At 47.4% G+C, this 25,085-nt stretch overlaps 1 protein-coding gene across 2 annotated transcripts; it reads right to left on the bottom strand.

Annotated features, from left to right (window-relative positions):
* Positions 1-52: 52 nt before the first annotated feature.
* MTHFSD (methenyltetrahydrofolate synthetase domain containing) lies at positions 53-24,544 on the bottom strand. 2 transcript variants are annotated; one of them, XM_036440714.2, is made up of 8 exons: positions 24,459-24,544; positions 20,862-20,965; positions 19,615-19,728; positions 15,656-15,769; positions 10,486-10,576; positions 7,750-7,862; positions 7,365-7,490; positions 53-3,556 (listed from the first exon to the last, which is right to left on the bottom strand). In XM_036440714.2, the coding sequence occupies exons 1-8, from the start codon at positions 24,526-24,528 to the stop codon at positions 3,071-3,073; spliced, it is 1,218 nt and encodes a 405-aa protein (XP_036296607.1). In that variant the 5' UTR covers positions 24,529-24,544; the 3' UTR covers positions 53-3,070. The 2 variants fall into 2 exon arrangements, with proteins under 2 accessions (XP_036296607.1, XP_036296606.1); XM_036440713.2 differs by lacking the exon at positions 19,615-19,728 and adding an exon at positions 19,469-19,582.
* Between the last annotated feature and the right edge of the window lie 541 nt (positions 24,545-25,085).

The following is a 25,085-nucleotide window of genomic DNA, read 5'->3' as shown; positions in this document are numbered from 1 at the left end:
ATGTTATAAAACATTCCCTTGTATTAGCTCCAAATTCTTTTGTTTCTTTTTATGTCTATTAAATTAGCCTGGAATTTAATTTTATGTATGGTATGAAATCCAAGTTGCTCTATTCACCCTTCAAAACAACAGCTAGTAGCTCTCATCCCATTTCTTAAGAAGCAAGTCCTTCCCAGCTTTGAGATTACTTAGTAATATATTCTAGAATCCCACCTGCTCGGAGGTGTTATGTTCCATTGATGCGCTGATTTGCCAGAACCATACTGCTTTCAGCACTGACGCTTTAGAGTAGGTTTTGACATTGGCCTTATCAAGTTCGATGAAAACATCCTTTGGGATTTTGATTGTCAAATATAGAATATCTTAATACATGAAGAAATAAGAACTTTATAATATTGAAACTTGCACTACTGGGCTCCCAGAGGCCAGCACTCATGATGAGTTTCTGGAAACTGTGCCACTGCAGCTTTGGCCCGAGGCAAATCCACTGGCAAAGCACACCACCATTTAGAAAAATACAGGATGGGACCCACAAGCCAAGACAGCTCCACTTAAAAGATGTCTGTATTTCTCAGCACGTTGTCAAGTGGTCATTTTCCGTTCTTTAACCTCATTATCATCATGTAAATTATATAATTCTGATTTGGACAAGTACTCGAATCTTGGGAAGAAAAAGCTGGGTCCCTCAGCATTTGCCCTGCAATCTGAGTGCTCTTCCTCGTGGCTCTGATGAAGCCTGCCCAGGTCTGCCCGAGGCAGGATGGAGGGATGAAAGGTGGGCCTAGGCTGGTACATTTGGGGGACTTATATTTCAGACACGTGGTCTTTAGTTTTCCTTATATTACTTTCCCACAAATATAAACATGATAATACTCATTCAGATGATCAGTATATCAATACATCTGGATTATTCTGACTGCAAGTGACTGAATACCCAAGTGACCTGGTTTAACCAAGAGGGATCACTATTGATGGGTGTCACAGTCCACAGCGGGCTGGTGTAGGCACAACTGGACACAGGGCCTCAGGTGGCATCATCACGCTCTCCTTTCCCTCTCTGGGCTTGGATGAATCCATTCACATATTCGTTTCCGGAGCTGCTATGTATTTGCCAGGGCTTGCTCACAGCTGGGGTACACAGGAGTGAAAAAGATAGGCAGTGACACATTTCCTGTTCTGAAGTGCTAGTCAACAGTGAAAACGTCAACAAAAAACAAACAAGAGCATGCCGAATACAAGAGGTGTTCAGGAAAAAGAGAAAAGCTACACAAAAGGCAACAGAGTGAGCAGGTAAGATGATCAGCTCGCTGCTCTGGTTTGGGTGGCCAGAGTTGGCCTCTGACATCCCCGCTGAACGCCCAGTGACAAAACAAAGCCAGTCCTGCAGATGAGGTGGACATTCAGGCCAAGACAGAAGAAGCCCCGAGGTCCCAAGGCAGGGAAGGTCCTGGTCAATTTTAAGATATTTGTCTACTCTTTTATTCATGACAACTTGGAAAAGGAGTCTGCATTTAATGAACAAATCTAAGGATGGTGAAAATGAATAAACAGAAACCTCGTTGAAAGTGGAGTCCAGAAGCTGCAAGGAAGGTCTTTCACACGTGTCACTCTATGCACACTACTGACTTCAACAGGAAGGACGAACCCCGTTTCTCTGACAGGACATGAGTCTACTTGCTGCCTCAGCAGGAGGAAGAAAGGATTCCTTTTGGCCTAGTAACAGCTCAGCCAATGGGAAGCTTCCATAACTCAGCCAACGAAAAGTCACTACACTTCCATCGTTATGTTTCCTCCAATGGGCTCTTCGTTTACAACAGCTCCTCCCAAGTCCATAAAAGAGCATTCCTCTCCTTTGTTTCTCAAGACTTTCACATGGTTTGCCCGAATTACAATTCTTTGTTGTTTCTTATTGTCCCATTTTGCTAAAGAAATGTCTATTTGGATATCTATTTGGGTAGATTTTCTTTCTGAAGTCTCCACAGTATTTTCATTGTAAAACCAAAAAGAAAATGCTTTTTCCAAGGGTGATTGAGTACCTTAAGAATATTTTCTTGAAAGTTCATGCAAGGCCTGGCCTCTTGAGGCATAATAATGTACTTAAAATACACAGTAAGACCCTCTGGTGAAAAAATAAAATTTCCAATGCGTGTACATTGGAAAAAATAAAACCTCCACTTAAATGCTTATTTTGACGTTGTGCCCAGGATCAATTGCAAAAGTGCTTCTGTTTGGAAAGCATAGTTCAGCCAAAATCCAGCTTCCTTTTTAGGAACAAGGTACTAGAGGAAAAAACTCGAAAACACAGGCCTTGGGCTAATGGGAGTGTGAGCGCACCTGGGGGACTGCCTGTGACCCAGGCCTGGATGGCTCACTTTCCAAAGCCACTGTCTCCTGTGAGCCGCTTCCTGCTGTGTGCAGGGGGGAGGGAAGGGGTGTGGCCGGCACTGACAGAGGGCAGAGCGAAGCCAAGGGGGAGGAGAAGGGCTAGAAAGGTAAGGAGAGAACAGAGGAGAGCAGGAGAGCCCACACAACCAAGGGTCCAGGTCGCACCAGCTCTCCATTTCCGACACCAGGACTGAGTTGAGACAAGTGGTTTGTACCCAGGAGGCGGAGGTACTTGGCTTCTGCGATATGAATGCAGCTTTCCCCTCCAGCAGTGCCAGGCAGGGTCCCAGGGCACGAGCACATGTCCTGGTTGCCCACAGTGCTCCTGTGTCTGGTCCCTGCCGGGGCCTCAGACTCTCCTAAACACTGTCACCACTTACTCCCACTCGCTTATTGCTCATTGGTCCCCTAAACCCTCCAACTGCTGTCTCTCCAGAGGACCAGCCTGGCTATACCACCCAGTGGGCTAAGGGCAATGACAAAGAGAACTGAATCCTTGGGGAAGTCAGCCTCCGGAGTGTAGGAAGTGCACTGGTTAACTTTCCTACTCGTCAGGAGGTCACCAGGCAGGGCCTGAAGGCTGTGACTTCCTAGAAAGAATGAACCTTGTCAAAGCAGCTCGTGTAGCATCAGTTGGGCTGCATCCTAGGATGCGGGCCTCTGGAGGTCCAGTTGTCACAGTCAGTCAATGGTCTGGGTGCGGGTCTCTAGCATGGCCACCCGCTGGGTCACTGGCCCTCTGCTGCCCGGCCAGCTCCACCTTCAGGGTGTTGGCACCCAGGTGTAAGCCCTGTAAGCGGGAGAGGGCCTCCTGGGCCGAGGCTGGGTCCAGGAAATGGAGGAAGGCCCTGTGCTGGGGGCCCTGCCAGGTGAGCCGCAGTGGGGCTGCGCCCCGTTCTCTGAGGGCTTTCTTCAACTCACTCACTCGGGTGTCCTGGGGGAGGTTCCCCACATAAACAGTGTCAGAAGGCACATCCTCCCCGTTCGGGGAACCTGCCTCCGGCTGGGCTGGGCCCCCGGGTCTTCTTACAGTGCCTGGCGGAGCTGAGTGTTGGCTGCGGGCTTCCAGGTGCGGCTGCTCATCCTTAAGCGTGACGTCTCTCCCGGCCTGCTTCTCTCGGGAGCGAAGGCTTCTGAGTATTGGGATTCTTCCCATCATCGAACAGCTGATCTGAAAAGGTAAAGCAGTTCCAGCTGGTCAGGGTGTCAAAGGGACCGTGACTTGGTCAGGAGGGAGGAGATGGAAACCCCACAGGGGCCTCTGCCACACGTGCTCTCTATGTGCACGTAAGCCACGAGCCCTGTGATGTGCGTTCCCCCTCTCCTACTCTGTAGCTTTGAGCCCCTGGCTGAGGACATGCCGCAGCAGCTGGCAAGAACGGGCAGCTTTCTCTATTCTCCCAGAGGCCAGAAGCAGAGAATTGAGGACCTCCCGCACAGGGGGCAGCTGCGGTCAGCAGTATGAGGGCTAAGGGTCACAAATGGCATGTCCCCTGCTGGCTCCCCAGGATAATGGTTTTTTTGCCTCTGTATCTGTCCCCTCCCCCTGACCTATGCCACTGGGCAGGATGAGGTCTGTAATAGGCAACAGGGATCCCCTCCTGCTCTCCACCCTCCACTGAAGAAGCATTTCTCTGAAATAGAACTGATTCAGCAATGAGTGTAAAATAACAAAAACTACACACACACACAACGTTAAGTCTCAATGGACAGGACTTCTATACAAAGGACATCTTTGGCTTTTTGGCCTAATCAATCAACAGATAATTCCTGAAACCTACAACAAAGGAAAGGTAGGTGTCCCAGTATATGAGGCTCAACTGTGGAGCCTCCCGAACAGGCTGCAACTGCTTCCATGGGCCTGCAGTGTGGAGACGGCTGGCTCTGTCCTGCTGGGGCAGGGACCCTAGGGCTGCCAGTGGGTCAGCCTGAGCCTGGACCACTGAGCTGGGGCAGAATTTATACTAATAAAAGAGTAATATGCTAATTAGACTGGACGTCTCCCGGACAAAACCGCAGTGGCTGCAAGGCCAAAGGCAGGCAAATGGCCGCAGCTATGAGGGCCAAAGGCAGGCCATCGTGGAGGTGGGCAGTGGCAGCAGCAGCGGGTGACAGGGGTGGCGCCTTTCCCTGATCACTCAGTCGCCTCTCACAGAGGGAGGCCAGAGGCAGCAGCAGTGGCAGGTTGAGGGGGGCAGCACCTTCCCGATTGGCCCAGTCACCTCCTGCAGAGGGTGGGGTTCCCTCCCTGGGACTCTCCCACAATTCTGTATATAATACAATTCCACAGTGTCTGCTCATGGACTTCCAAACCACAACAAGTGTTCAGGCCTCTGGTTAAAAAGCAATGAATCAGAGTAAGATTTACAGAAAACAAACACCTAAGAATAGCCTAGCGCCTCCTTACAGACTTAATTTAACCTGGTCCAAGTAACACTCCCCACCTCGGCAAAGCCCCTCTGAGGGTCAGAGCTCTCTCCGAGTGGACCCCAGCCTTGCTCCCTGGCAGAGCAAATTTGGTTTTCTTTCACATGCTACAATCACGCTCACTGAAGCACGCACTCTCAGTCTCTTAGAGAAGCCTCTGCGAGCGGCACTTGTCCTTCTGGGCCTCGGAATGGCACAGACTCGGCTGCCATGGAAAGATGGTGCACAGACAGGCTTGCTCTTTCTCATGTTGCTCACTGTTCAGACACATAGAAAAAAATCATGTCTGTGCCATGGGATTTCCACAAGATGTGACTACTCTTTTCTAATCGACAGAAACTTTTTGCCCATTGTCCCTCCAAAATTCTTTTGAACAGATTCATCAAGAGGCGATTAAACTCACAGGCCTAGAGGCTCTAGGTCCCCCAAGATCCCAAAGATTATCTAAGTCCAGCCCACCCGACTCCTTCCCATGTCCCCACTATACCTTCCTAAGAAGTTCAGATTTTTATAATCTTTCAGAATATTTAAAAACTGACTTAAGCCGAAACCGGTTTGGCTCAGTGGCTAGAGCGTCAGCCTACAGACTGAAGGGTCCCAGTTCAATTCCGGTCAGCGGCATGTGCCTTGGTTGCAGGCATGTCCCCGGGGGGTCTGCAAGGGGCAGCTGATCTATGATTCTCTCATTGATGTTTCTAACTCTCTATCCCTCTCTCTTCCTCCGTAAAATATCAATAAAATATAAAAAAAAAATTTAAAAAAAACTGACTTAAACTAATCATAATTAGATTCTTCAGGTTACTAGATGTGGTATATAGAAAGCATGATCAAAACCTGCAATTACAACTAGAGAAAAAGTCTGACTATACCTACGTGGAGGAGCTAAACGTCATTCCATGGCAAGTAGCAGCAGCGGGAACCGCAGGCCTCTCAGTCCCTGCTGTCTGGGCCGGGGGAGGGTGACCACCCTCATGTGCTGTACCCACCGTGGGTTTTGCCCTGTGGAACCACAGAGCTCCCTCAGGCAGAAGTAAGTGTTCTCGGGAAACCTGGCCCACGGGGCAAGGCTCTACACTCGGGCGACAGAAGTTCATTTTAAAACATGTCACATGAAGCAAAAATACGTCCTGCTGCACACACTCTAGGCTGGCCCCCGAACCACCCGCAACCAGCTGGAGAATGTGAAACGCTTTCACCCACAGCGCACACTAGCGGGGAGTCTGCAGCACCCTCGCACGGGCACGTGCAAAGGGCCCTTAGAAACTGGGATGACGGATGCGTCCTTTCACGTAAAACTGTTTGCTTCAAGAGCAGGATGTTCATTGGGTACAAGGAGTGACAAGCTAACGTCAGCGTATCTTCCACATCCCCCCTAATTCTAAACGGAAAAGCCCCCGGGCAGCGAGGCGGCTCCTGCCAGCTGCCTGCCGTTTCTGTGCTCTATGCTGACGGCTCGGCGACGGCTCCCCACGCGGACAGAAAGGCCTCTGTGAGCCAACCTACGGCTGCACATCACATTCAGGACAGCTCCACGGCAGTGCTACTGTTTTTCCTGGCTGGCAATTAGGAACATTTGTGCCATGTGCAATGAAAGATGTTGCTTGTTAATCAAACATAAAAACATATTTCCACCCTTGTGTAACTAAAAAAATAGCAAAGAGCGAATTTGATTTTCTTTTATATGCTGCAATCACGCTTCACTGGAGCAAACAGATATCAGTCACTCATGTGCCCTTTAATGATTCCTGTCCCTACAAACACATGTAAGTCCAATATAAATCAGGGATCTGACACGGCAGGCATCTGCTGCCAACCCAAAAGAAGAGCCTTGGGCTCCAATTGTACCTCAGCCACACAAGGCTTTACGGTTTGGATACGTGGCTTTCCTTCTGGCTCTCGCTTTCCTGAACCAGAGATGAGGAGAGAAGGATGGGGTCTTTAAAATCCCCTCCATTCTAAAATGCTAGGGCAGGTCTGAGCCGCTGCCGGCAAAGAGGAACAGAAAGCCACAAGTATTTGCAATGGAAATACAACCCTTCTGCATGAGACTAGAGCTTATCACTGATGACAGTGCTCTGAGGTCCCTCCAAATGCCAGGTGAAAAGGTTCCAGAGGAAGCGCACTCAGAGGAGGACAAGCCAGGGCATGGGCTGTCTTCCCCAGATGCCACCCATGCCTTCAAGTGCCCACTAGCTTTCTAATTACAGTATCTCTAAGTATAATGCTATAAACCAGCTGGCAAATAAATCCTAGTCGCTAGCCCTCCTAGTGATCGGCTCATTTCTGCTGTCTATAGCTAGATGACTTGTGGAAGGAGACCTTGAACCTGGCTGGTAATCAGAATCCCATGGGTGTGCAAAGTAATTCTTACGTCTGTGCCTGGAGACAGCGATTCAGGAGCTGAATTATTGAAAAGCTCACGATAACTCGAACGTCCAGCCATGTCGAACGTCCTGTGTCGGAGAACACAGGAAAGAGAGATGCCTCCAAGCTGTGGCCAGCACTGGCCACGGGGAGGCTGTGGCTGCCCTCGATGCCACACGCTGACCCACCTTAGACCATATGATTCCTGTGGGCTTTGGGCGCTCGCACCCCGTGGCGATGACTCTGGTTGGAGTAAGAATATAGTCCACGGTGAGGTCGTGATCCTCAAGAAGCGCCTCCGGTATGTCGATGACCTAAGCAAACAGAAGTGGTAAGGAGCGGACGGGAACACGCTGCAGTGTGCACGGCACCATGCAGTGGAGGTTCCATCTCCCCGGATCCTCTGGGAGCGGCCTAGCTGCCCCCTCACTAAACAGGCCCAGCCCCAGCTGATCAATGCCACTCATGACACAGGGAGGGACTGGTCTGCCTCTCCCCACCGTCCCCTCCGTCCCCACGACCCCTCACTCTCTCAGAGGAGCACGGCAGTGGCTCATTGGCCACAGGAAGCACCTGGCAGTCGTGGACGATGGTTACCACTGGCGTCCCCTGGCTGACTGCTCCCATCGACGCCATCATGGCATATTCAAGGTCAGCAAAACCTTCTCCCTTCCCAATTCTCCAGCCTAGGAGACAATGCAGAGAATCAACATCTGAGTAGGGTCCGGGTAATCATTCAGGAGTAAACTTTTCATTACGTCACAGTGAAGAGAGAAACATGGACCCCATATTCCTGGCCTTCCATAGTAACTCCACAGGTGGCCACTGAGAACTAACTTAAAGAGGAATCAGAGAGGAGTAACAACACTGAGTACAGTGGCTAACACAACAATGAAGTGAACGTCAAACCGATTAAACATGCTACAAAAGGTAACTGAACATGCGTTTATGTGAGCTTTGTGTTATCAGGGCTCCATTTAAAAACAATGAAAGAGTTGGTTTTTTGTTTGTTTGTTTGTTTGTTTTTAATGTATTTTATTGATTTTTTACAGAGAGGAAGGGAGAGAGAGAGAGAGCTAGAAATGTCGATGAGAGAGAAACATCGACCAGCTGCCTCTTGCACACCCCCCACCGGGGATGCGCCCGCAACCAAGGTACATGCCCTTGACTGGAATAGAACCAGTGACCTTTCAGTTCGCAGGCCGATGCTCTACCACTGAGCCAAACCGGTTTCGGCGAAAGAGTTTTTAAAAGGACTAAGAGTAACTTCCTACTAAAGGCAAAATCTTTCTCATCTCCTTCCTTGAAGGGAAAATAAAAGCTCTAAAATCAGGGCTATGTGATTTAAGATGGCACAGCTACCCAATCAACCCTACAGCTCCTGAGGGAGGGTGGTATTTCTGCTAATTCGTAAATGGTAGCATAGCAAAGGGATTATTATCCAAGGATACAGGAGGAAAGAACACAGCAGGACAGTAAGCAGTAACATGCCTCTGGCTCCCAAATTGAGCCTATACAGTCCTCTGGGTAGCAGCCATGACAGTGCAGAAATTCTGACTTCTACTTCACATCAGCCTCACCACCGAGAGTGTAAGTAAGCATCATTGCTTGTGCATCTGAGATCCAGATCTGATCATGATACTTTTACAATTAAAAGCCTTCAACAGTGCAGGCAAAGAAATAAGAGAAAGACTAATTCAACAGAAAAATAGCAAGGGATATGAACCATCCACAGAAAGAGATGGGCAGATGAACAGCAGCACACAGATGAGAATGTTGAATTTCACTCCTAACTGATGCAAATCCAAGGGCACATGAAATGCCATCAGATGGGCAAATCATTAAAGTTGGATGGTTTCTGTGATTAACAAGGCGGTGGGAAGAGAGGCGTGCAAGGGCCAGCCCTGGTGTCACTTCTGAGATGATGCCCTGCTTGAGGCTCACAGGTGCCTCCTCTGACCCAGCTGCTGCCCGTCCTAACTTCCACCCGATGCTGTACACATGATCCTGAAATTGGGCTGCTGTCTGCTCCTCCCGCTCACTGTGGGCCCTGGGCAGAGAACACCCCACTGGCCTGGCTCCTGGCCCCTGGGAGGCACGTAGGACGGGTGTGCTCATGTGCAACCCCCTTGTGACAGGTAAAGTATCTGTAACTGTGCACAGGTAACACAAAACATCTCCCATATTAGCTCAGAGCTGGGAAAAGACAGAAAGTAAATTGAAGGTGAAGATGCTACGGACCAGCATTTAAAAACACCAAGCTCAATGATTGCCTTGGAGCATCTCTCACCAACTACTTACTGAAAACCTCTCCTGAAGACAGAGCTGGACCTTGACCAATTAATTTCAAAGAGAAAGCTTTGGGTGCCCAGCCTGCATGGCTCAGAGTTTGAGCGTCGACCTATGAACCAGGAGGTCACAGTTAGATTCCCGGTCACATGCCCAGGTTATGGGCTTGATCCCTGGTTTGGGGTTTACAGGAGGCAACCAATCAATGATTCTCTCGCATCATTGGTATTTTTATCTCTCTCTCCCTCTCCCTTCCTCTCTGAAATCAATGAGGACATATTTAAATAAAAACAAAGAGTTTGGAGATGAGAGGAGAGAGAACACTTTCCTAGTGGGATCCAAATCACACTGTATAAGCAGGTCTGAGATTCCAGCAAAGAATCAGCAGATTGTTTTTCAAAGAGCATCAGGCTGGGCTGGGGCAGAGCAGTGCAGGGGGAAGAGGTCCCTTGGGAAGCACAGGGGCCCACCCAAGGGTGCCAAGCAGAGGGCCAGCGCCACACTGCTCACCAGCCTGCACCGCGAAGCACCAGGCCTCACAGCTCACCTACACCCCCAAGCATCAAGCCTCGCAGCTCACCTGCCTGCACCACGAAGCACCAGGCCTAGGACACGTCTTGTCCAGAATGCTGCTGCTCCATAACAAGAGGGGTAGCAGTTAAGGTTTCCCACTTACTGGAGGCTCCCCAAAACCAGCAATTTACTGACATACTGCAAATAAATTCAGCTCAGTGCCAGTTAAGAACAGAGGGAAAACCTTTCACCACCTGAAGGGGACATCTTACTGTATTTTTCCTGTTGAGAAGAGTGAAAACACTGTAAAAGTGTTAAGTGGGGCCAGGAGTGAGAGGGATGGAGTTAACTTTTCAAAAATGAATGATAGATGTACTGGTTTTGGAAGCCAGGCATGTGACCGGAAGCTGAAATTCCTTGCTGTTGGTGCTCAGAAGCAGAGCAGAGCCAGTGGAAAGCAAACTGCAGGCTAAGTGGTCGCACTGGGGTTTCTGCTTTTAATCTTACCTTTTTCAGAAACAGCCACGGAGCCTACCACCACCAAGTCCACAAGGACCCTGGCGTCCAAGTCCACGGGAACACTGTAGTCCCTCACGCCCTGCGGACAGAAACACAGACCTGAGCTTCCCCGCAGCGAGCAGCTGCCCCACCTCACAGCTCACAGGAGACTGCGAGTCGGGATCAACCTCCTGCGAGAAACATGCACACGCAGCCCTACAACGATGGCAGAGAAGGGAATCTCAGGAAAGCCATTTTAGGATGGTTTACCACAGTGTCTTCTCAGGAAAGACGCCAAGAGGAACTGACAGCACAAACAGATAGGATATTAACCTCATGATTTTTAGCAAACCCTTTCCCGGGCCACAGAAGAGCACCGTGATGAGAACACAGGCAGGCTCTGGAGGCCCTCTGAACATGGTCCAGCCCCCTCTGCCCTGTGACTCAGCAGGACGCGCTCTGGGCTTCAGTTTCCTCATCTTTCAGACAGGGACACCACCCCAGGCTTGCTGGGCTGGTGTTACGACAAAACAGTAACACGGAGGTACAGCATTTGGCACCTAAGACGTGGCCACATTCATGCAGTATGAAAGGCTGGAGGCCATTACCTTGGTGTATAGCACTCTCACTTCTGAAATATTACTTATTCAACCAAAGTGCACCAAAAGTACCCGCATGTGTGCTAACTAGTGGAGGCCTGTATTTAACGAATAGGGAAGCTGATAGGCAGTGATTCCATAACAAGGGCTACAGTTAACCTAGGAAACCAGATTGGGACGCTGCTCAGAGCAGTACCTGGCAGAAGTGAGTCACTAGGTGTGGTATTGGCCCCTGTCTCCCGTCTACAACTATCGATATATGACAAGCCACGAACAGAATCAGTACATGGGATTAGTCTGGGGGACTCCCAACAGTCAAACTAGTCAACAGCCTCGGTGTTCCCACTGCGGGAAAACCTGTTTTCCTCACTCTCAGGCCACAGCCCTTGTCCCCAACTCAGTTTTATTTTATTTTATTTATTTATTTTTAAAATATATTTTATTGATTTTGTACAGAGAGGAAGGGAGAGAGATAGAGAGTTAGAAACATCGATGGGAGAGAGTCATCGATCAGCTGCCTCTTGCACACCCCTTACTGGGGATATGCCCGCAACCAAGGTACATGCCCTTGACTGGAATCGAAGCCGGGACCCTTCAGTCCCCAAGCTGACGATCTATCCATTGAGCCAAACCGGTTTCGGCCCCAACTCAGTTTTAATGGGCTCAGTGCTGGGCAGCCGCAGTGAGCAGACAGCTGTGTGGGGTTTCTGAGCTGTACTCTGTCATAATTCCTCTTCCCTCACTCAGCCAGCCTCACTTGCTAAGCCTCGCCAGACAGAGCATGAGCAAGCAGGAGTCTCCCGATTCTCCAAAGTCATGTTCCAACCAACAAAAAGAGTCACTGATGGGTAGACGGACTTATCATGTGATTGACACACTTTTCTGCCTGCCCACAGGGTGGTTACCAGAACACTCCTGTGTCCGAGCAAATACAACGACAAGGATGACAGGCATAGATGGCTGGGTGTGATGGTGTCAGGGGGCTGAGGTGGTGAGGACAAACTCAGAGACTCATCTTCCAAGAAATAAGAAGCCCCCGGAGCCTCCTAGAGGAGACAGACACTGAGGCAGTATTTCTGCCACTGAGCTTTGGCAAACAAGATAATGATCGCACTAAAATCTGTACCTGTGTGTCTCTCCCCACTTCACCATTTTCCCGAGCCATAAATCAAATGGAAATGAAAATCTTTTTGAAGTTCATGATTCGGGATCTCTGATTTGGATCCAGTATCTCATGCTATAAAACGCCCAAACCCTGCTGTTCAGTCCTTATTAAAGTTCAGCCATGGGAATGGGTCTGGCCTTCTCGTGGGCCATTTAGCTTTCAGGAGTGCATGTGTGGGACAGCCAGTGTTGGTGCTCCATGGGCAACTCCTGGCAGAGTGGTGGTCCCCTTTCGGAGGGGAGAGGGATGCTGTTTCGAGTGACAGACCACTATAGCAGCACGAACCTGGACCTCAATCCCAGGAAAAGACTAAGTTACTGTCATGAGCCTATGATTTACACGGAACACATCCCGTCGCTCCAAGAAACGTGCGTTCAAATCTGCAACCCAGGTTGTGAAGGGAAGAGGGTCACAGGTTTGCAGTTGTGAGCAGCAACCTGAACCACTGCTGCTTCTTATTCTTCTTCCTTATTTTCCCTTTGCGCCTTTTCCCACACATATTTTATTATTTTACTTTATTTTATGTACTATTGTAAGCCTCATCAAACTCCATTTTTGGAATACAACAGGTTATCAATAAATAACAATAAAGCATTCAATTTTTACACATTAGATTCAAGTGAAAAATCTCTGTAAAAAAAATATCTTGATGCCCTATTTTTTATTTCAGCAAATTGAGAATCAAATGACTGGAGAAACCAAAATGGTGGCATAAGGTAAACACCTAAATGTAGCCTACCACAACAATTTTAAAATTCTAACTGGAAAACAAGATTGGACATCGTCCAGAACCACCAGAAAGCTGGCTGAGTGGAAGCTCTATCAACTAGAAAAAGAGAGAAAAGAACGCTGAGTCTCAGGAGCTGTGGAGGTGTGGAGATCTGTGAGCGCGAAAAGGACGGGCGGCTGAATATGCTGCTGGCTTACTCGCGGCACACAGAGAGGGTGGGCAGCTAATTAATGCGTGGCTAGCTTTCTTGTTGGGGAGGAAAACAAAACCTCCTGATTGTACTGATATCCAGCTCTGGACAGGGAGAAATTGGACTGTCTGGCAGCGGGCGAAACTCGAGAGCAACCTTCTCTCAGAGGTGCGCGCAGTCAGCAGCAATTGCCGTGAGACTCGGAGAACAGGGCCCTCTTAGGGTGGGGCTGACAGGAAACCAAAGCTTGTCTGCACCCTGAGACTCCGCCCCATCCAAGCTGAGCACAGAAGCCCTCCTAGCGAGACAATGCTGATCATCACAGCCATTTGGTTTGGAGATCAACTCTCCCCAGTGATACCAACAACAAGCAAGGCTTAACTACAAGACTGCTCATACAGCCCACAAAGGGCTGCACCAAGAGGGTCCACCACAGATAACTGGGGAGGCTGAGTTATGGGGTCCTGCTAGGACACGTAGCACGCAAAGCCACTCCATCAACTCAGGGAAGCAGCTAAAATGTGGAGACAAAGAGGCAGGTCTCAATTGAAGGAAATGGAGGAAAGCAAAAGACTGGATAGAGTTCAAAACCACAGTTACAAGGTTTTTCAAGAATTTCCTAGAAAAGGCCGATAAATTAAACGAGTTCCTTGAGGATATGAAAAAGGGATCAACTAGACATTAAGAATACACTAATTGAAATAAAAAATATTATACAGAGACCTAAAGCAGACTAGAGGATCGAAAGAATCAAGTCAAAGATTTGAAATAGCAAGAAGTAAAAAACACTCCTCCTGAAAAGCAAAAAGCAAATAGAATACAAAAAGTTGAAAATAGTGTAAGAAGCCTCTGGGACAACTTCAAACGTACCATCATCAGAATTATGGGGGTCCCAGAAGGAGAGAGAGAGCAAGATACTGAAAACCTATTTGAGGAAATAGTGACCGAAAACTTCCCCCACCAGGTGAAAGAAATAGACTTACAAGTCCAGGAAGCACAGAGAACCCCAAACAAAAGAAATCCAAAGAGAACCACACCAAGACACATCATAATTAAAATTCCAAGAGCAAAGACAAAGAGAGAATATTAAAAGTAGCAAGAGAAAAGCAGTTAGTTACCTATAAGGGAGCACCCATACGATTGTAAGCTGATTTCTCAACAGAACTATGCAGACCAGAGGGAATGGCAAGAAATATTCAAAGTGATAAATAGCAAGAACCTACAACCAAGATTAGTCTACTGAATGAAAGCTATCATTCAGACTTGAAGGCCAGATAAAGAGCTTCACAAATAAATTTAAAAAAAAGGCTAAAGGAGTTCATCACTGCCAAACCAGAATTATATGAAATGCTGAAAGGTATTCTTTAAGAAGAGAAAGAAGATGATAAAGATAAAAATTATGAACAACAAATACATAACTATCAACAAGTGAATCTAAAAACCAAGGGAATAAAAAATCTGATGAACAGTATTAACTGGTGAATATAATAGAAACAGGGGTATAGAAAGGAAGCAGACTGACGATTATTGGGGAAAAGGGAAGTGGGGGGGGGGGTGCAGGAAGAGACTGAACAAAAATTGTGCACCTATGGATGAGGACAGTGGGGGTGGTAAGGGCAGAGGGTGGGGTAGGAACCTGGTTTAGGGGAGCTATGGAGGGAAAAAAGAGGAACAATTGTAATAATCTGAATAATAAAGATTTATCAAATTAAAAAAAAAAAAGAATCGAATGACCTGGGTCTACTCTAGGAGTCTGAAAAACCACCAAATTATATTTCTTTATCTGTAAACTACAAGATAAATTCCATTATAATGCACACTAATGTAATAGTTACACACTTTGGTTTTATTACATGGTGAGGCATTCAATAATATCTTATATACAATGTATATATATATCCTCATATATACATACCCATTTATACACATATACATATATAGGGTGACCCTCCCAAATGTATATACACTATGTCTGTAGATTTTATTATATTTAAAAACTGAAATGAATTTTAATAAATACTGTCTTTATAACTATTCAAAGTGCGTGTGCATTTTTATATACATACATACATATGTATATATAAGCAATAATTAATTTACAACTGGTGAGTCATTACAATTAAACATATTTTGGAAATTCTATCCTGTATTCCCAATTGCTCTCATGGCCTTTGATAAAAATCTACAGACCACTAAATATCACAGATTAACACTAGAGGGGGCTAGAGTACCAGGTAATTTGTTTTTCCTTTTCTCTTTTAACAGAATTTATAATCTGCCAGTTTAGTACAAAATTAGAAACCAAGGTATAAAAATGAAACCCGTGTATTCATCATGTTTCTACCTGGCTCCCGTAATGACAGGACTGCTGAATACTTTGCAACATCTCTGTTCATTTGACTGTGATAAAAATAAATGTCCAGCGCTGTGGTAAATTATAGGCTATTCTGAGCAGAAGCTGCAGCTGAAACATTCCTCTCCTCTTGCACACTTACCTGAGAGGTGGCACATTTTCTCAGGATGTCTTTAGTTGCCCCAGGGGGTGGTGTGATCCGATTAAATAACCCTGTTCTCAGTCTTGGTGTTGGAACCAACAATGTTTTTTTGCTCTTTTAAAAGAAAAAATTGATAAATTACAAAATGAAATAGGAACTTTCTTATATATGTTTTTAACATTTCAGGAGTGAAACAAGTTACTATTATCTGCAATTTCTTGGTGTCTGCCAAGGAAATGACTTGTTTGCAACCAAATAAATAAATGTATGGGGGTTCATTTTACTTAGAGACACTACTTTCCCCAGCCTTTCGCAGGGCATTTGTTAACAGCTAATTCTACTTCACTTGCCAATGAAAATGTGACATGCAAAAAAATGACAACACGAATCCAAACCAAGGTCTGTTCTTATAAAATTTCCAACCATAACTTTCCCATGTTCCCTGTTCTCAGCATTAATTATATAGTTACTGTTTTAATTTGAAACTAGTCGCTAGAGCTACATTAAGAATGTTTTGCCATCAAGCATTTATCTCTAGTTTGCTATTCAATAAATCACAATCTAAAAGGTCAGCACTTGGATAGAATCAATATTATATATTCATCCGTGTCAACAGCCCTTATCTTCTACAGTGGTACCTCGGTTCTCTAACTAGGCTGTTCAAGAAGCGATTTGTTGGAAAACTAAAACATTTTCCTCATTAGAAATAATGTAAATTATTTATGAATTAATGAATTAATCCATTCCAAACTCCCAAATGATTCCGTTTTTTGTTTTTGTTTTAAATATATATTTTTAATTTTTTACAGAGAGAAAGAGAGAGGGATAGAGAGTTAGAAACATCGATGAGAGAGAATCATCAATCAGCTGCCTCCTGCACACCCCCTACTGGGGATGTGCCTGCAACCTAGGTACATTCCCTTGACCGGAATTGAACCCGGGACCTTTCAGTCCACAGGCCAATGCTCTATCCACTGAGCCAAACCGGTTTCAGCTGATTCCCTGTTTTAACCTTTCTTCTATACAGTACATGTCTAATGTACTGTTTAATCTATAAATAAACACATTTTTCTTAAGTTTATCGAACCACTCCCTACTAACCTTAAACGAAATTTCTATGTACCACTGCCTCAAACATGCTCTCCTGGGCTAACTGCCTTTCACTGATCCAATCAACAGTTTTTCTGCCTATTCACTTGCCTGTGACTGTGGTTTTATGAGCATTTTCACACCCTTAGTAACATTAGCACTCCCTATGGCCTCTTTATGTTTTAAAATTGTGCTGATCGCCAGCAACAAAAGCATTCTCTCCTTTGTTTGTTGCCTAAGAGACACTTTTTGTCTTGCTGATCATAAAAGGGTGGTCAGGTTGAAAAATAAAGTTTTGTTTGACAAATAAGATTTTTTTTTTTTCTGTAAACCAAACTGGTCAACATGGAAGCCGTTGGAGAAGCAGGTTTGACTGTAGTTTCAGGCTGTGAGTGCCAGAGGACACAGGGCTTCTCAGAGGGGGTGCCCCTGGGCAGCAGCCATAGAAACCCCTGGCACTTGCTAGAAATGACCTGAAGCCGGCCCAGCAACCTGCTTTAACAGCCCACCTGGTCAGTCAGGAGAACCACTGCCCCGGGCATCCCTGTTGATCATCCAGGGAGGGCCACAGGCAATCATAACATTCATAAAATCTTTTGTGTAAAAAATAGTATGCCTCGGTTTTTGTGCAGGAGAAGCCAGCCTGAGGCCAATAAAAGACCCATGAAATCAGTTTGGCTTACTAAAATAAACATTTTCAACCACGGAGAAGAGTATTTCATACAAGCAATGACCGCATGCTGTTTTCCTTTTGAGCGCTAACCGGTGTTGGGTTCCTGGCATGTGCCGTCTCCGATGGCTCTGGCACACTGACGGCTGATTCCAGTTACTCCCTCTTCTCTGGAAGCTGCTCACCCTGTAGCTCAGCAGATCTCAACCCTAGCTGTACATTAGCAACTCCAGACCTGCTCAGAGCCTGACTCAGGACCTGACTTCAGTGACAAACATCTTCAAAGCTCCCGGAAGGGTACTGACGTGCAGTGAGTATTGGCAAGTGCAGCCAAGGCCAACGGTTCTCAAGCACAAACCAATTCAAGGCCTGGGGTTGAGCTGGGAAGCCAGGTCCCTGCTTGCACTCAGATGGGACTAGGGAACCTGCAGTTTTACCGGCTTCCTCCATGATTGTTTACCCACTACACGAAACCACCGATGAACTTGTAGCCCTAGAGCATAGGGGCTACAGGTGACGTTGTGTGCTTTTCACCACCACATCCCTATGCCTGGCAGAGCCTGAAATACAGCGTGGCTATTATTTCCCCTAAATAAGTAAAGTGACAATGAGGACTCAGTGTCCCATCCAGTCTCTATCATTCCTGACGTGTGACTTATTCAAGACACTTGACCTCTCTGTGTCTGGTTTCTCCAATGTCACATGGGAAGAGAGATCTCTCCTACAGGGCTGTCAGCAGGATTAAATGAACATAGGAAAATGTTTAGATAGAAATGGGTTTCCTAGCCCTAGCAGGTTTGGCTCAGTGGATAGAGCGCCAGCCTGCGGACTCAAGGGTCCCAGGTTCGATTCTGGTCAAGGGATGTACCTTGGTTGCGGGTACATCACCAGTGAAGGGTGTGCAGGAGGCAACTGATAAATGTTTCTCTCTCATCGATATTTCTAACTCTATCTCTCTCCCTGCCTCTCTGTAAAAAGTCAATAAAATATATTTAAAAAGAAAAAAAGAAATGGGTTTCATATATACCTGCTCACTGTAGGTCCTTCCCTGCTGTTGCTATCACCACCTCTAGTTCATCAAAGTGCTTTACTGACCGAGAAAATAAGGTGGCAAGGAAGAATGCTTCCAGAAGAGCCTACACCAGAGGCCTCTTGGGGCTGAACCGCAAACAGAAGGCAGAATCACTTCCTACACTTCCTACACCGGATAGTGCAGGATCCCTACTCTCTCCCCATTCCTGGTAAAATTACTCTATGGTATTCCTTTCACCACGGGGGTTGAAAGGTGCCCTACAGAACGAAGGCTTCTCTGGACGGCTAAGAGGAGTAGGGAGGGTAAGTCAGAATTCCGAAGACCCTGCCCCGCTGCTCTCAGTTCTGCATTCCCATTATCAGCAGCGATGCATTCAGCAAAACATCACCCATTCCTAAAATTAGTGGTTATATAAATGTTACTGCTTTTAAAGTTTTGTTTGTGTTTAATTTAGTAGTATATGTTTATTTTCATGTTATCATTGCGTAAGAACTATGAGCATTAAAATTTATATCAAGTTTTATGTTTACACTTATTGAATTATAATAATGTAAAGCAACCCTGGAGAACGTTTTTTGAAAGGGGGCCTATACAATTAAGAAACACTGTTCTAATTTATATATTTTGGGAACTCAAGAAATTCCTGACTCGTGGGTTATCATATTTCCAGGAACTGAAATATTACAAAGGTAGTAGAAAGAAAGAAACACTGTACTCTTCCCCTTCTGATGGAGCACATCAGAACTGAGAATGCCTCAATGCCATCATCTTGCATGTCTTTTATCTTTGAATTCCGGAAACATCCAGGACTTCTGACTGACAGACTGCTGAGCAAGTGAAAGACTTCTGGACTGTTCCTGGAAAAACAACTCCAGGGCACGTTCTGCATGGGAGGGACTAGAAGAACCAGCCTTCTGAGCACAGGACAGCACGCATTTACCAGCCACGTGGGGAGCGCCTTCCAGTCAGGGCCAGGTGTCTGTGCTCTGGGGATGTTTCAGTACCAGGGACATGGGATTACCTGCAGCGCCAGCAGCCGAACGCCTTCCAGCGGTTTATCGGGGTCCACTTTAACTTCCTGCGTTTTGGCAAAAAATTCGAGGTCTTTGATGTTTTGGCAAGCCAGATAAGCATCCTGGGTAGGCAAGCAGACAAAGTTGCACTTACGTCCAGGACGAAGAAGCGAGCGTTTTTCTGGGGAGCATCAGGGTTGACTTTAATGGTCCTGGCCATTTTGAATGCCTGCAAGCGTGGGAAGTGCTCAGCAGCCCGAGACGCACCCTGTGTTAAAGGCAACTGCACGTTACTGAGGACGACTGCAGCCTGAGCACCTGCTCCGGCATCCCTCCCAGACAGCGGAAGCACCCATCGTGCGTGAAACAGGATTTAAGAGTCACACAAAGAAACGTCTAAGAAAGCAGTCAGGGTAGAAAGGGGCTGAGAAAGCTGGCCTAGCCCGTTTGCTACAGATATAAAACACACTCCCCCAAAGGGTACCAATCATGTGTCAGCTTAATGAATTTTCACAAAGGAACACACCTGTGAACACCACTGAACAAGACAGAGCATATGGACCCGGGTTAGAGCCCAAGCCCAGAACCCCCGTCCCGGTCCTAGCTGGTTGTTTTGAAAGATTATCACTGACTCTGTGCACCTGCCATCCTTCCCCTGTACTCACGTACAGTTCTTCCTGGAGTAACAAGCATGAAAACAAAGCAAAGTAGCAACAAAACCATCCAAAAGAGCAGTTTTTCAGAACAGGATGGCCTCGCAACCAGCTCAGGTAAGGACCAGGCAAGGGCTGGGGCCTGCTTCTCGGGAGCCGGGCTGGGAGAGAATGTCCAGCCCAAATGGGGGTGATGGCAAGCACACGGGCTGCACCCTTCCGGCCGAGAGAGCAGTATATTTTCAACAGGCACTTGCTTTTTCTCTCAGGAAACATGAATGCCAAACATTAGAGCTGTGCATGTTGCCTTTTTCAAGCAAACTTGCTCCTACTGATCCTCTCACAGACAACTTTGACTGTCTTCTGTTCTGAGCGGCTGGGAACCTGAGGCCCAGAGTCGTCCGGACCTGGCGAAGCCTCCCTCTTTCCAGAGGTGCTAGCAGTGGGCTGACATCTCAGAGCACATCGCCCTTTCCATTCTTGGGGACCCAATAACATGTGTTCAGCCAGATAAACATTTCATTCTGCATCTAGTAAACAAAGACTGAGAACCATGTCGGTAAGACAACCCACCAACCCACCCTGCACAGAAAGGGGCCCCGAGAGTGAAGGGACACCCGAAACACAGAAACACTCCCACCTGGTGGTTTGGATTTCACACCACGGAACAGGATGGTAACGGTGTCACTAATGTTATTCATTTAGGAATACCGTTTCCCTCCTGAATGCTCTGGGGACGTTTCAGTACCTTGAAGTTGGGAATCCTACGATGGACAGGCCAGGGAAACTCAGCTATATTTTGTGCTTCCATGTAGTCCCAGATCTGCTCCCGAATGCCCTGTTTGGAAACACCTGTCATAACAAGGGTGTCTGATTAAACAGCGGCAAGGAATTCCATGGAGCATGCACCCCAGGGCTGCTCCCATGCCTGCTTCATGCACCCTCCACTCTCTACAGGCCAGACCAGGACCAAGAGCTTCTGAACTCCCCATCATAAAATCAGGGTTAGTGAGAAGTTCTACATCCATGACAAATTATTAAAGTCCAAAGACTGAGCAAACTAACATAATCCCAATGTTTAACCCAGTCCTACTAACCTGTAGCAGAACAAAATGCAACCCACACCATGTAACCAGCATCACCAGGGATGCGTGTTGTGCTCAGTCACAGTGCTGTCACTCAGCACTGTCTATTCAGTCTTGAAACAGCTATGATTGGTCTGCTCCTGCTGTAAGTCCAGTAAGCTTGCCTTAGCCCTCAGCTACGTGTACACCGGCTGTTATTTAGGATTGCCAACTCCAACCCCCTTTGTTAGTGTGGGGATCTTTTCTTCTACGTCCAACTTTGGAAATGCAATTTTGGGCAACAAATATACTGTACTTAGACTGTGGCAGTCCTAATAAAATTTGCATTGGCTATATGCTCCTATTGGAGTAAAGAAATAAAAAGGCAGTTTCCAGATAAGCAGAAAAACAAAACCAGCACTTTCGAATAGAGACATTTAAAAATATTCACTGAATTTTTGTTTTTGTGGGCCCAAACGGATAACCTTGTACAGAAATTTGTATCTACCCGTGTTTCTCCGAAAATAAGACATCCTCCGAAAATAAGACCTACTTACAGGTTTCCTTCTGAGTGAAATATAAAGCATCCCCCCCAAAATAAGGTCTCCCCCTAGGCTAAACTTGAGAGATTTGGTCCGCTGATTCTGAAAGAAATGGAGTCACAAGAAATTCACCAGGAAATTCAGGAATTAGATTGTTATGATGATGTTCCAGAAGATGATGACATGATTGTCATTGAATAAATGAGTAAATTCTTGATACTGTAGGATTCAGTTTGTCTGGTTTGTGTTGACAACTACCGTACTACCGTACCGTATACAGGTAATAACTTTCCTTTATTTTCATTTAACAATAAATGTGTACCGTATTCTTCTTCATGGAAAAATAAGACATCCCCTGAAAATAAGACCTAGCGCATCTTTGGGAGCAAAAATTAATATAAGACACCGGGGAAACGGTACTACTTGTTTTCATAACAATTTATTATACGGCATCACTGAATTATGAAGCAAAGCATTTATGTGTTAATTGCCTTCAGTGATATACTCTCACTACCAACCTGGAAGTATTATAGACTCAGTGCCCACATGTAAGCTCCTGTGAAGAGGAGTGCTATCTATCTATGTACCCTACGTACCCGACACTGCTCTGCACTTTGTTCCTTTACTTAATATCTTGCCGATTAGCCATATGGCATCTAAAAGCACCCTCATATTTTTTTGCAAGTTGCACAGTATCCCACTATTTGAACAGGTCAAAATTTACACAAGCAGTCCCCTACTGATGGGCAGTAAGCAGGTCCAGCCTTTTTTTTTTTACTCATGTATGCTTTTATATTCCTCCCCCCATTTTATAGCAATTGTTAACAGTCTATGTGTAGTTCTAAGATGTAAGGGCCACAGCTAGAGGCTTCTACTGCCTGCCCTCAGACTAGACCTAAATCCCCATGGCACAGCATGCATACTGGGCTCTTCCCAGCCAGAGCCCAGAGCCTCCTGCAGCCCAGCCTGAACATTGCTGGTGCCTCGGCCTGGCTGTGCTTCTGAACCCCTCCAGAAATAAAAGGGAAGACTCGGTGTGCTTAGGGAGCACACCTTCCTAAAGATGCAGGCTGAGACTGTGCTGGTGTCCGCTGGGTGGGCCACATGGGCAGCTTCCAGCGCTCAGCTGTTACTTCCTGCCAGAGACTCTGCACCTGCTGGCCTCTGCTGGGAAGTCTGTTCAGCTCCCTGTCCCTCTGGCAACCCTTTCTTCGAGGCCCAGCTTTAGCACCACCTCTAGGAAGTCTCCCCTCCTCCATTTTGCTCCACTGTTTTGCAGATTCCTCTGTTGGAAGGTGTGGAATGAACTGCAAAACTCTGCTGGCCACTTCAGCCTCATCTCCCATCATCCCTCACTTCAAATCCATAAAGTGGCTCAACCATTGATGGTCCCTGGCCCCCACACCTGCCCACCTCTCTCATTTCCAGGCCTTAATATTTCTTCTCCTCTCCCCTTCTCCCAGGTCCAGCCCCCCTTCTCCCTTCAGGACTGAGACACCATCTCCCCCAGAAGGCGTGCTCTGAGTGCTCAAAGACAGTCATCCTTCCTTTAAGCACCCAGAGGCCCTGGCTGAACCAAAGCCCGGAAAGCTCTCGGGACAGTTGCAGAGCATCATCCTGATATGTCAGGTTGTAGGTTCAACCTCCAGTAAGGGCATATACAAGAATGAACACATGAATGCATAAATAAGTGGAACAAAAAAATTGATGTTTCCCTCTAAAATCAATTAAAAAAAAAAAAGAACCCAGAGCATCCTCACAGTTTTGTGTTTTTTTGTTTGTTTGTTTGTTTGTTTGTTTTTTCCAAAACAGAAACAATCACATTGACACAACTATCCTAAGGCTATTACATCATCACTTTCACTAACAACCCAGAAGTCCTACAATATCCCTAACGAGACCCTTCTGTGTGCAACACAAGACATGCAGAAACCGGGGCCCTGCCCTGGAGCGTCCATTCATCACAAACATTTGAGTGACTCCCATTCAGAACGCACTGGGCTAATTGGGAGGGCAGGGAGAGACTACAAGGGCACGGTCCTTGCCCTTGGAAAGTTCTGAAAACATAGGAAATGGTCAGAAAAATAAAAGGCGACATATATCAATGTGTGAAGTGCCGGGCCCTGTGCTGTGGCTGCGGGTCAGGTCAGCTCCGGTTTCACTCTTCTCCCTCTAGCTGAGCTCCGTCCTGGCACGCGGCAGCACCTCCAAGGGTCTTTTTTTTCTCACCCCCCTGCGTTGTCAGCAACTGCTTACTGTGCGGTGTTCACGCCGCACGTGCAGTCAGGGCAGGACCCTGGCGCGCCATGAGCTCTAGGTGATCTTTGCCGGGCACTCCTGCAACTAGTCACCAAGGCCCGGGGAGCTCTGGGCCCAGCCTCCCCAGTGCCTGGGACGCCCGAAGCATCAGTTAGGAAGACAATGATGGACGAAGTGCCCCGGCGTTTCGGTGACATTGCAAGCGGCCGAGAGCCTGTTTCCCTCTGTAAAGCAGGAATGGTAGGGAAGGGAAGATCTCTCGGGAGCAGTTGTGATGATTGGTACAGGGCTAAGGGACGTCACCTCCAGGCCGGCCAGCAGCCCTCCTCCCTCTGACCCCATTATCTCGGTATCCCGCCCGCGTTCGACCCCAGCCCTCTTCCCACATGACCCATCCGCCTTCCCCATGGGCCCTCCCTGCCCCCATCCTTCCCTCCGTAGCCCCTAGACCCCCCGCCAGATCCGGGACAGGACCCTCACCCGCCCTGAGCTCCATGGCGACGCGGTCAGTGCGCGACACCCGGGCCGGGTTGACGCAGAGTGACGTCATCCGCGTGCGCCCACCCCCGCGCGTGCGCGCTGGCCGTGGAGCGGGGCCGGAGGGGAGGGGTCGCCGTGCAGAGACGGGGGAGGGGGAGCGGCCGGGAGCTTTCGTGGAGCACGACAGCCTGGAGCTTCGGCTCCCACGTGCGTTTGCCGGGCGCTGAGGCTGCGTACGTGAACAACCCCGGGCTCTGGCCGCTGTCGCCAATCCCAACCACCCGCCTCTTTATCCCCAGGGGGCGCCTCCTCCGGGAAGCTGCCCTGATTGCTCCTCCAGAACTACAGACCCATAGGCCTCTCCTCTGAAACCTAGAGAGCCGACTCCTGCGGGGGCACCTGTTTAAAATGTCAGATTTTAGCCGAAACTGATTTGGCTCAGTGGATAGAGCGTTGGTCTGCGGATTGAAAGGTCCCAGATTCCGGTCAAGGGCATGTACCTTGGTTTCGGGCACATCCCCAGTAGGGGGTGTGCAGGAGACAACTCGTCGATGCTTCTCTCTCATTCTTATTTCTAGCTCTATCCCTCTCTCCCTTCCTCTGTAAAAAAATCATATGTATATATTT

The sequence above is a fragment of the Pipistrellus kuhlii genome, unplaced genomic scaffold (assembly GCF_014108245.1).
Source record: "Pipistrellus kuhlii isolate mPipKuh1 unplaced genomic scaffold, mPipKuh1.p scaffold_m20_p_17, whole genome shotgun sequence".
Classification (NCBI taxonomy): domain Eukaryota; kingdom Metazoa; phylum Chordata; class Mammalia; order Chiroptera; family Vespertilionidae; genus Pipistrellus; species Pipistrellus kuhlii.
The sequence above is the reverse complement of the archived record's forward strand: the minus strand, read 5'-3'. Positions and strand labels throughout refer to the sequence as shown.